The 12,099-nt window shown below is 45.9% G+C and overlaps 1 protein-coding gene across 1 annotated transcript; it reads right to left on the minus strand.

The window, feature by feature from the left end:
- Positions 1 to 1,228: 1,228 nt before the first annotated feature.
- On the minus strand, positions 1,229 to 10,334 carry LOC126519845 (uncharacterized). Its single transcript, XM_050169144.3, has 2 exons — positions 10,195 to 10,334; positions 1,229 to 1,474 (listed from the first exon to the last, which is right to left on the minus strand). The coding sequence occupies exons 1-2, from the start codon at positions 10,329 to 10,331 to the stop codon at positions 1,267 to 1,269; spliced, it is 345 nt and encodes a 114-aa protein (XP_050025101.2). The 5' UTR covers positions 10,332 to 10,334; the 3' UTR covers positions 1,229 to 1,266.
- Positions 10,335 to 12,099: the final 1,765 nt, after the last annotated feature.

Raw genomic sequence — 12,099 nt, forward strand, 5'->3', positions numbered from 1 at the left:
CCGCAATTTTTTTTTTTCGCGTTTTCGCTGCATGGAGCACTTCCGGTGACGGTCTCGCGCGCAAGCCCGCGAGCTGTTGCGTTTGTTCTGTTTCGCTCTGCGCACGATCTTGCGAGCTGCGCACAAGAACACCTGCGTTGTCTGCCTGCTTCTGCAAACTGGACCTACAGTGCGCGGACGTTTCTAGAGGCTGGAACGCCTCACGCATCCTTGCCGTAATATACAGCGTCCTTGTACCGCCGGCACCAGACTAGCGGTATGGTAAGTCAGTGCCACGTGAACACCGAGGTAGACGTGAGCAGATCAAAGAGCGTGATCGCGCACCGGAACGCGGTAGAAAGTGACATACCTTTGTTCCCTGCGCACGCGACTGCAGAACGAGAGAACAAGCAGACGAAACGGAAGTAGACCTCTCTTGCTACGGTGCAAAGTAAAACAGACACGCAGACATTCTGTTTGTATGTTTTATTTCTCCAAACATTAATTTCTCTATTGAAGCAACAGAGCAAACTGATGTTGCCTTGAATGCTTCTCGGTCAAGTGTCACGGTGAGTGAGACCACAACACTGCCACTGAGGCAGACGCACTTGTGCGACTTAGGTCGACTCTGCAGCTCGGAGTGCGATGCCCGCGAGGAAAAGGGCACAGGGCGTTTGGTTTGAAAAAAAAATGGCCAGACCTGGTGAGGGGGCCCTCTAAATGAATCGCAACTAATCCCGTTCATTAACTTTCCTACACCTTGTGGATCCCCGCTGAACTGATTTGCCTAGATTCCACCAGTCACTGCTCTCCAATAATTCAGTTTTTATAGAGTATCCACGTCGTGGCGGTCATACCAGCATGTGTTGTGACTTTTTACTAACATCGACCGCACAACGCGCCTATTCATGCATCAACCTAGTAAAAAGCGCCTTAGCATCACCGCAACGCCGCCACAAGTCAGTCTTGGGAACAGCTAATCCTACCGTATTGTCTTCAACCATCAAATCAGAATAACGCCTAGTGCAAGCAGAACTGGTACAGATACAATCAAGTAGCTTGCTGATAAGCTTTCACGAGCACTTCCCTGTACCACAATCTGAATGCGAGAAAGCTGCTCTGGCTGATGCTACTATGGGACTGACTAGACTGTCACTGTGGCTTCCACGGCCACGCTCGTGGCAGTGCCGTGAGGTGCAACGCTAGTGCGCAGCCAAAAAAGAAAAAAAAATTCAACAAGGATCCGACGTGACTTCCACGTGGGTGCAATTCTTCTCCGATACAGAATCAGTCCCGCCAGGCTGGCGGGACCCACTTGGAAGGCAGTGGGGGCGGCGTCTCGACATACTTCCCCAGTTCCGGCACAGTTTCCGTGATGGGACGCGCCAACTGTTCGTCGAAGTCATTCTCCTCACGCAGCACGCAGAAGTAAATGAGCAACACCGAAATGCTCAGTAAGACGGACCAGCGCTGCGCTGCAGGTATATCACGTTTTCTGCACAGAGGGAGAGAGAGAGAGAGAGAAAGAAAGATGCTTGCTCTAAAAGAGCGCTAGGGAGCAAAATAAGCTGAGCTGTATGAGCAAATGACCATTCTAGAGTACCAATACAAAACTACTTTTATTGTGAGAGGAGGGTTGATATGAAAGAACATATGCAAGCATTCGGCAGAACCCATTTCACAACGACTGTTGATGGTAAAGCGTTTAGTACAGTAGCACAACGTATTCTCGCTATCTAAACAAGTTACGTATGAGGCGTGTACAGCGGCGGGACTGCTCTTCCATGCCTCTCTAAGAACACTCGGCGCCATCTAGTGCCACCACTGTGAAGCCTCAGCTTGGCCTCCGAAATGTATGGCGCGCCGGTACGAGTCAACACTGAGATGATAGCAAAGCAGTTGCCGGTCTCGGGCTGCACCTTGAAAGAAAAAGCGGAAACTCTCGCGGTTCAAATGGACATCGAGGATTTTAAATTTAGTGATGGATGGTTGAGGAACTTTAAACATCGGAATGAGCACAAGTTCAAGAAGGAGTGCGGTGAGAGCGGCGCCGTCGACAGCGCAGTTATTGAGCAGTACCGCAACGGAAAACTTCAGTCTTTGTTGCAGCAGTTCTCTGCTGACAACGTTTTCAACTGCGACGAAACTGGTTTGTTTTATATGATGTTGCCAGAAAGAACGCTCGCTTTCGCTGGTGACCCATGCCATGGTGGCAAGCACAGTAAAGAACGGCTGACCGTTCTCGTCGGCAGCAACATTTCTGGCAGCGAGAAGCTTCCCTTGTTAGTAATCGGGAAGTCAAAGAACCCGAGGTGCTTTAAAGGGGCGACGCTGCCAGTGTTGTATGAAGCCAACAAAAAGGTATGGGTGACTCAGCAGTTGTTTGAAAGTTACATCCGCAGGTTGGACAGGAAGTTTGAGCTTCAGAACAGACGTGTCGTGCTCTTCATTGGCAACTGCGCCGCTCATGGTCACATCAAGAATTTGAAGGCTGTCCAGCTGGAATTCATGCCACCCAACACGACTGCAGTCCTCCAACCAATGGACCAAGGCGTCATCCGCAATCTGAAACTTTTGTACCGTTCGCGGGTACTAAACCGCATGGTGCTGTGTGCGGAAAACGGCAAAGGCTACAACGTTGATCTTCAGTATGCTGTTGGAATGCTTGCGGACGCATGGAAGGCAGTGAGGCAAGACACGATTCGCAACTGTTTTCGCCACGCGGGCTTCGTACTCGCCACAGAGGAACCAGGTTTGATTTGCCTGAAAGCAACAACACGATTGACCTGTGCCCGCCCATGGACGACGTGATCAACGACCTCCGCTCAGCTGGGGTTTCCATACCCACGGAAATAACTTTTGAACAGTTTGCTGACGCTGACAACGAGCTCGACTTTGCGCAGAACTGACTGACGAGGAAATAGTCCGTCAGGTTGTGGGGGACTCGGAAGACCCCGATGTTGAAAATGAGGAGCCAATGCCTACGCCGCCTACAAGCGCCGAGTTGACACGAGCACTGTTGACTCTTTCATCGGTATACAGTGCTGACATGACCCTTGCTCAGATCGAGGGGAATATGATCGCATGCAACCGGAACGCCGTCCAAACAACTATTAGCAAGTTCTTCAAGCCACTGCAGCAATAACACCGGCTGCCCGACGATGCATATGTATATAATAAACCGGCAGTCGGCTGCACACAGTTTTTGAACGCCTCTTTTTATAGCCAATTCACTGATGCTTTGGCAGGGTTTCGGAAGCCTGGTACTTCGCCCTTTACTTCTAAATCCGAGAAAAAAAAGAAAAAGAAAGGTGCGCTTTTTTTTTTCATGCATTCATTTTTTCGGACTGCCTGAATTTTCGGACGTTCTTAAGTTCCCTAGAGGGTCCGAAAAATCGGTCGTTGACTGTATTTTTAATCATGCCCAACGAAACTAGATGTGTTGATACTCATGTTTGAAGAGTTAGTACAGGAGAACAGCAAACGATTAAGTGTTTCCTGCATGGCCATAAATCAGGGTACGGCAAGGGATGGGAGGTCTCTCTTCGCGGCGCCATCTGATTTGCAGCTGCTGCACCAGAAGCAAGCAAAAGATCTATCTAATTAAATAACACTCAGGTATAAAGAGTAATAAGAGGCACCTTCGGCATTAAAGGGACCCTGAAACGATTTTGACGATTTTCTACAAACATACTGAGTCGTTAGAGTAGGTCCTTCTGATCATTAATTGACACATCTAAGTGCTCCGCGTAAAGCGTGTAATTTATTACAAGGTTTTAAAAATGCACATCGCTGCCGATCGCAGCGCACTGCTCGGCAGAATTTTAAGCCGCCCCTACCCATATGACCGAAATTACCCATACGACGTCAGTGGGGCGAGCTATCCGATTGGCTGACAAGGGCGCGTGATCGATAATCTTTCCAACTTTATGGTAAACAAATGATCTTCGTAATAGTTGGAATGTTTGTTAATTTGTTTTTATGAAAAGAAAGTAACGTAAAGAGAATGCACAACAACAATCTTTAAGTACACTTAAGCACTTCCGGCACACAGCAAGTGTCGTCTGCTTGTGTTACAACGTACTCCATATTGACGAGAGTTCCGCGGTCAGAGTCGGTCTTAGTCCTTTCGCGAACACTATGATTCGACTTTGTTGCCTTGTGGACTGCAAACGTAGCGACTGACAATATGTCAAGCTGCGACATCGTGTCCCTCTGCAAGGCAGCGTACGAACGAACTGGCTGCTGCGCATCGGACTGCCGCTATCCGATCGGCGCCAGGATTTGCGCGTATGTGGCCGTCACTTTACACCGGAAGATTACTAACGCAATAGCGTTTCGCGAGTCCGGTATTAGGGCAAACGCAAGCGCAAGGGGACAGAATCTGGCCGCTTGACTGTGCTGTAACGGGGTGAGCCATGAGATGAGCAGAAGGGCAAATGTGAGTGGTCTGCACGGTGCAGCCACCTGGTGGCACAGAGCCCAACCATACACAGCAGCAGCAACAAAGTGTATTCTTTGCTGCTGGTGTGTATTTTTCGCAGGAGTGTAATCAACACCTTGTTTTTATATATGTTTAGAATGTTTTACACTTGGTTAGAGCAATATTAGCGCTTTGTCTGACTGGTTAAGCGCTGCGCCAACAAGTGTCTGGACCGTGCTGACCGATCAGGCTGCTCACGTACGTCTGCGCTAAAGTTCCTTCATCCGCTTGAGTTTATGCCTCCAGTCATTTGCCGAAATGACCAGCTTGCCTGTGGTTACTGGAATACCGGACACGTTCGGCGCTACGACAGAATGTTCGCAACGCAGGCTGCTTCGATAGCTCTTGGTCGACGGCCAAGCGGCTAGCGGAGAGGTCTCGCGCGGGAGGGGGCGTGCTCCAAAACCGGAAGTGGACAATGTGACGTCGCATCGTGACGCAGTACCAGTGAAGGCGGAGCTTAGCGCCGCTCGCTCGGCGAGCGAGTTGAGGAGGAAAAGCATGGCTAGGGAGGAGGGTAACTTCTAATCGCTTGTAGCTCCATTAATACGTAACGCTTCACTTAAATTGTGGTGCGAATGTTCTAGTTAAGCTGTACCCTACGCGCCTACAAAATTTGTCCGAACCGTTTCAGGGGCCCTTTAAAACTTTGTTTTCCCTGTGTTCTGACATTCAAAATTTTGCTCTCTGCTAATTTTCGTGATTACACTTTACTTTCTGTGCATCTTGCTCCTATTTGCTGTAAAAATCCACATAACCCCACCTATTAAATGTCCTAAATTGGCCCAATGAGGTTTAATTAATAAATCTAAGTGAAATGAAGACTTGTTTCATCCACTAACATCTCCCTGCAAATCGCAAGAAGCAAGGGCTATTCACACTACAGGTGTTCGGGCATCCGCCAAGCGGACAGCAAATCATATGTGCAAGCAGATGAGGCCAAGCATGGCCATGTGCCATTGCTATAGCAACAGCAGAGTGACAGGTGTACAAGCACCAGAGCTGAGCCTGGCCACCTGTCCACTCCTCTGGTTGGGTGGAGCACTTCCCCTCGCCCAACTCCACATTTTCCCTCACGCGCAGCGCCGTCTGGTGAATGCGGTGTGGAGCGGCGCAGGCACTTGCAGACGAGCAGAGTCAGCCATACAGGCGGAGCCAGCACTCCTTTCTATCTTACTCTGTGGTTGCTGCTGAAAGGAATTATAGTCAACTGGACAAGGAGGACCTAGGCCTAGTACCTGAGACAATATTTTTGGGGTCAGCACTTTGAATCTGTCACAGACCACAAGCCATTGCTGGGCTTTCTGGAAGGAAGCAAATGCATGCAATCTTGAATGTTGCTCACCAGGAGTGCTACAGTGGTTTCTACTCCTTTCTGGGTATTGCTATATGCCCTCTGTTTTAGGCCAGGCATTGCACGTGCTGATGGATTGAGTCGTCTACCACTACAGACTGAAGAATTTGCTGCCGGCTGTGCAAGTAATAACTGTAGCTCACAATGCCTGAGTATAGTATTCATCTAATTTTAACACGCCTACTTTTCTTTCTCTCGAAAAATGGGCCGAAAATTGCCTGCGTGGTGAAATCGGTTACAAAACCAAAATCGCCTGCTCGGAATTTGTATGCTTTACTGCATGACACAAATGTATTGGGGAGAAACTCATTTTAAAAATCATGTGGCAAAGCTGACTGGTCTAATATTAGTTGCACAACAGCAAAACAGGCCACCATCATGCAACTAGTAGTAGACCCTTGCCCATTTTTCTTGCTAAACATTTGGGTGCACGTTAGATGTCTACTTTCTTTAGGAACTTTAATGTAAATTCTATGTTAGTTTTCTACCTTGTGCACACAGAAAGTGGGCACATATTTGATTCGGGGGATGTGTTAGAATTGGACAAATACTGCCAACTGAATCAGTGGTATGTTTTGGCATTTTCGAATTGGATCACTGAATCAATTTTGTCGGTCCCATCAGGCTAAAATTCAAGGAAGTCGACTGCAGTTAGTGCACAATATTCAATTCCTATTTGAAATCTTTGAATGTATACCAACCCTTAGTTAAAAGGAATCTATCTGAGGAGCTCCTATGTAAAAGCCTTGAAATGGAGAGACTGTCCTGCTCAGCGTCAAATTATGATGACTGTTGCTACATTTAAAGGGAGATGTTAAAGGCACACTGACACATACTTTTGAGGTCATGGAAACACTTCTGGTGTGTAAAGGGACTACGTTCAGTGAGTGCGCAGAGTGGGAAACACAATTTAATTTGATATATAGTTGGTGTCGAAGCCTGGAGTCATTGACACCATGTTGCACAGTAAAGACTTGTTCTGCAGCAATAAGGCTATGCATGTTTGCTCATAAACAAATAAACAAGAATGCTGCACTCACATGTGGCAGCTGCAGTTACCGTAGCCACTGTATCATGATGTTGGGACACATCCACTTCCTGCAGGATTGTCTAATATGGTGGCCTTTTCGAAATCATTGAATTTGGCAGTCTGCAACACTGGCAGTTTAGACGCAATAAAATATTGACAGCTCAAAGCAACTGAAGTAGAAATTCCCCCAAAATTCTGTGTTCTTCCTGATCGTAGACCTGTAGGAGGTACTGAAACTGGTCTGCAGAAACAAGTATTATATAAACCTTATGCACCACCAATGACGGCTCTGCAAACGATGCTCCGATGACGTCAGCTGGCGGACTCGCCTTTGTTGTTTGCTAAGCTCCAGATAGAATAGCTGCATTTTCATCCGTTTACTCACTCTCCAACCGTGTGCCTGCGTAACACAGCACCTTCCAATTAGTGGCTGTATTTAATTTTTGCAGTTAGTTTTATAAATGCCAGCACTAGAAGGAAAACAAACATTGTAAATATTTAATTTGGCTTCCATTTGCTTTGGCACTACGCTGCCGAGCTCAAAAGTTGCTGGTTTAGTTCTGGCCATGGCGGCCGCATTTCAATGGGGCCAAATGAAAAAAATCGCTCATGTAATTTATGTTTGCATGAATGAACCCCAGGTGATCAAAATTGATACGATGTGTTTCCCTACAGCAAGCCTCATAATCATATTGTGGTTCTGGCGCATAACGCCCCAGAATGTTTATTCATTTTGTATAACCATGGCCAGCGAGGTTAGACACAATCTCGCGACTTAGGCATAAGACATCACGCTAAGCAAGTAAATGAGAGTCTATGCAGCTTTGGAAACCAAGCACAATCACAAAGCTCATTCGCAAGAATTCGCATCAATTAAGCGGCATTGTAGTTCAATGCAAATTTTGTATTTCGCTCATAATTCTGGTGACTGGTGTTGCATATATAGAACTCTTGCTGACAAGAAAACACTTATAATTTTCCTGACATGCAGTACATATCGACATTGGTTGGCACCATGCTCCATATTGTTTCACAATCGTCAATCATCCTTCACACCATTTCCTTGCAAATAAATCTTATTAGCATTTTCCAATCTGAACATCTTATTTATATAGGTTTGCTTGAGACTATTTCTGTTCAGCATACTTTCAGGCTACTGGGGACCACTAAGAAAACATCACTTTTAACAGCTCAAGATTAAAAATATTGATATAAAAAATGGGCACAAAAACATGTCATCACTTTACAGCACCCTTGTACGTCCCCTCCCGCTCCTTTTCTTTCCTTCTGTGTTTAGCACTCCAGCTACCTACATTCGGTCGAATACCAGCTAAACCAAACTTCTCAATTTTCTTGTCATATAGATTGAAGTACTTACGAGGTGCTTAGAAACCAACATATATTGAAAATGGTGGTAAGCGAAGGTTGTCGACTGATTTTGTTATGTGATAGAACTAATTCTTATCGCTAAATGAATGTCGCCCATGAGATGTGCCTGCTGCCTATGGCAGTAGCAAAGCAAGGAGTGCCACGGTAGGCTGATCAGACTAACGTGCAGGGGCCGAGCTGAGTCATGCTGGAAGTAATCAAGTTTGATTACCTTGTGAAGGTCAGCACTGTAGCACAAGTCTACCTAACTTTGTCTACTTTGCCCATTTATTTTGCCTGCCCTTCTACCAGACGTTCTAGGCATTTCATAGCCACCCCAAACCTATGGATGGGCAGTCAGTACACATCGAAAGGTCGATGACAGCAGTTAGATGCAAGTTTGGTAGATTTTCTAGTATTGAAGATAACCTTCGAAGTTCTACGAATTGATAGCATACTTTTGTCGTACATAACTTTTTTTTTGACAAAAAGTATAGCAACTTTCTGTAGAGAGTGAAAGGCACACCCAGTGTCAGGGAGACCTGTGATGTGACATTCAGCCACAGAATTTCTGTTTTCCCACTTTTTTCGTTTTCTCTTAGCAAGTGCAGCTTGCATCATGCCAGGCCATTTAAAGCAGCCGGTCCATTACTTGCTTATTTAATGCCACATCTTGCTGGTAATGCGATTAGAGCAGTGCATGTATTCAGGCACTGCCGCGACCATTTAATTTCTTAAAAATGGCATGAAATTTCTTTTGTGATATGCTTAACGCGCTGGACAGCAATAGAATTGAAATGTCTGAAGCCAACGAAGCAGGAAACCAAAGACACGCTGCGCACGGTGGACACAGACATGGTATTGCACTGCCGATATGGTAGCTGGAAGCCAAATGCTGCAGTTCATGAAGAAAAAATGTGTGAGAAGTCACCATGAGTGCCACGATACTGGAACAGCAATAACGAAAAATTAACGCCGTACATGCATGTGTATACAGTCACGGCTCGCAGATGACATCGGGAGCAATCTACACTAAGTGCGGCAACGATGGTGACTCTGCTTAATGCCGTTGCGAACAGCGTTCTGGAACATTCCATACATGCTGTTCTACAAACCTGCAGACTTGCATTTAAAGATATTGAGCAGGGTAGGTCAGCCGACAGCGTCCATTACGTAGCATGCACAGAGTCTCGTTGCTGACATCACACATGAGAGGACACCACTCAAAGATCTCATGGCTAATATATTAGTACATTATTTATGAAAAGCTTTCTGGTGCTTGCCAGTATTTTTACCAGGGTACACAGGGTTCTGGCATTCATTTAGCAAAAGAAATATTAAGAATTAAGAAACATTATTAATTAATGCTTAATATTAAATAATATGAAAATTAATATTATTAAACAAAAGAAAAGTTAAAAATGTCATGTCAGTAGTGCCATAACATCTACCAAGTGTACTATGCTTATCCTATCTATCCATGCTTATCCAAGCACTGTTCTTAACAATACTAACAATACCACATTTTCCACAAGCAATAATTTATTACTGTTAGCCGCCTTCGAGCAAACTATGTAAAATTAGCTGCTCCCTTTTCTGGTATATCATATCTCCACCTTATGATATTAAATCAACATTATTCATACACTTTGTGAGGCTTATAGCACGTGAAAAAGACAAGGACGAAAGTGAGACGTGGCGCACACAGGCGCTATTCTTTACACTTATTCATATTCATACACTTATTCTTACACACATACAAAAAATGTTATCTTGTATGTTAACTGAGGAGTTAACTAACAATTTATGCGAATAGTACAAGGTTGCCAAATGCTGGGCAAAATCTCAAAGAGTGCAAGCTGGCCTTGCAATGCATAGTCACAGTAAATGTAAGTGAGGCCTCAGCAAGCCAAGTAAAAAAAGAAGAAAAAAAGAAACAGATGGCATCGCTTCCTGCCCTTGCTGCCTTTCCGAACTTACGGTGGGCGGAAGGTCTGTGCAGCTTTCCACTCGGCTGCCTTGCTTGTGCTGTACACGTAGGGCTTGTCGTCCTCCTCTGCGTCGCTTGGGTCCGCTTTCCCTCCAGCCGCACGTCTGCTGAAACGAATGACAGACATGCAACCAAGTCTGTCTATGCCAACTCAACTAAGAACCAGAGGGTGAGAGAAGCAAGACAAGCCAGAGAAATTGGCTACTCGCATGCCCAGAGTAATGCATTATAGTGCGATACCCAGCACCAAACTGCGCAAGAGCAGAGGTGACAGTGATACAGTTGTAGCCTGAAATCTCAAATTTTACAGATGCCTCCAGAACACAATTTTTTACTCCACACAGCAGTAATGTCTTGTGGTGCATTCTACTGGTTCCTGCCACGCTCCAACTCAGTTTGCAGTGAAGCAGAGCCTCTCGAGATTGCAGCCACAGGAAGGCTGCCCCTGCCGAACGTACTAGCTGCTACCAGAACAATCAGTGTAGCCACGTGATTGAGCTTGTCGCACCTCAGCGACGCTCCCAGGTAGAAGGTGGGAGCTCCTCCGAATGTTCGAAAAGAACCAGCCAAATGTGTTCCGAGCACTTGGCTTCGACCAGCAAAATGTAACTCACGCTGTTGGAGCAATCGAAAACGGCCAGCCAAATCACATGTACATTAAAAAAGCAAGTTTGAGCACCTGCAATTAATATCATGCTTTCATGCAACACACAGAGAACACATGTATCATTCTCATGAGCCCACCAGGAGAGATACAATGATCTGCCATGAAAAGAGTTGAGGAACTGAAGGCCAGATATTATAGTCATAGAGTTAGCATGGCGATACTTGCTGAAAATGGCCTAAAGGCGTACTGCAACTGAGAGTGACAAAGAAAAAATGCACCTTAGGGAAGCTGGAAAAAATAATTTACACTCCTTGTACATTAAAGGACTTAATGAAGATTCTTCAGCAGAGATTGAGCTAGTCACTTTCTGATTCAGAGTGGATGCATCAGTTTTCAATGTTATGGTGAAGGATAACTAAGTGCTTTTGAAGTGAAATGTTCAGAGACCACGCCAGAAACTTCCATATGTGCTTGGATGCCTGTATCAGTGTTCCGATACTAGTGCACCTGACTACCTACAGAAAACGTTGGGTGCGTGTGGGGGGGGGGGGGGGGGGGGTCGGATTTGAACCTTGCGTTTTCTTTTGTTGCTCAAGTTACTTTTTCTGTGCGTAGTTTTAAGCACACTCGTGCGCTTTCATTATTGGTTTTGGGGACTTTTCTGGATTTAAGTGTGCAACTTCTTTTAATAAACCATAGATGCAAACTTGCATCCGTCTGTCCCCTTCGTCTCTTGTACTGCGCCAAACGACATAATTCAATCCCGCGCTAGTCGCGTCGAATGACCTTGCACTGCGAACACATTGTAAAAGCTCCGTCGCTCGTAAACGTTGTGAAGCCGCCGACAAGTTTGAATATGTGATTATTTGAAATGATCAATCACTTGCGAAGGTGTGCTCAGGCAAACACGACAAACGGCGTCATACCTTTGGAGAGCGGGCAGGCAAGGCGCTGCAGCTCTCCTGACAGCGCTCTCAATCAAACAGATTTTGGACAGCAGACCCCTGGAGCCAGTAAGAGCCATTGTAAGGTCGCCGATTTCACAACCCACAGGCCCGCTTCAGAAACGAAAGCGATTTCGTTGCAGAGGCGCACTTTAAACACGTGTGGACATGCATGGTCACGTGACACGCCAAAGCACTGTGGATCGGATTGCCTGCAAAACGTTTTTGCTGTAGGTGATACAAGTATATTGCCTCCGAAGTTTTAAGCAGTAAAAGTATGGCCTTCAAGATTTGTTTTTAATACTCGCAGCAGGCCACTGTCAAAAGATAAGAACTTTTTCCGG

This window comes from Dermacentor andersoni, unplaced genomic scaffold, assembly GCF_023375885.2.
Source record: "Dermacentor andersoni unplaced genomic scaffold, qqDerAnde1_hic_scaffold ctg00000039.1, whole genome shotgun sequence".
Lineage (NCBI taxonomy): Eukaryota > Metazoa > Arthropoda > Arachnida > Ixodida > Ixodidae > Dermacentor > Dermacentor andersoni.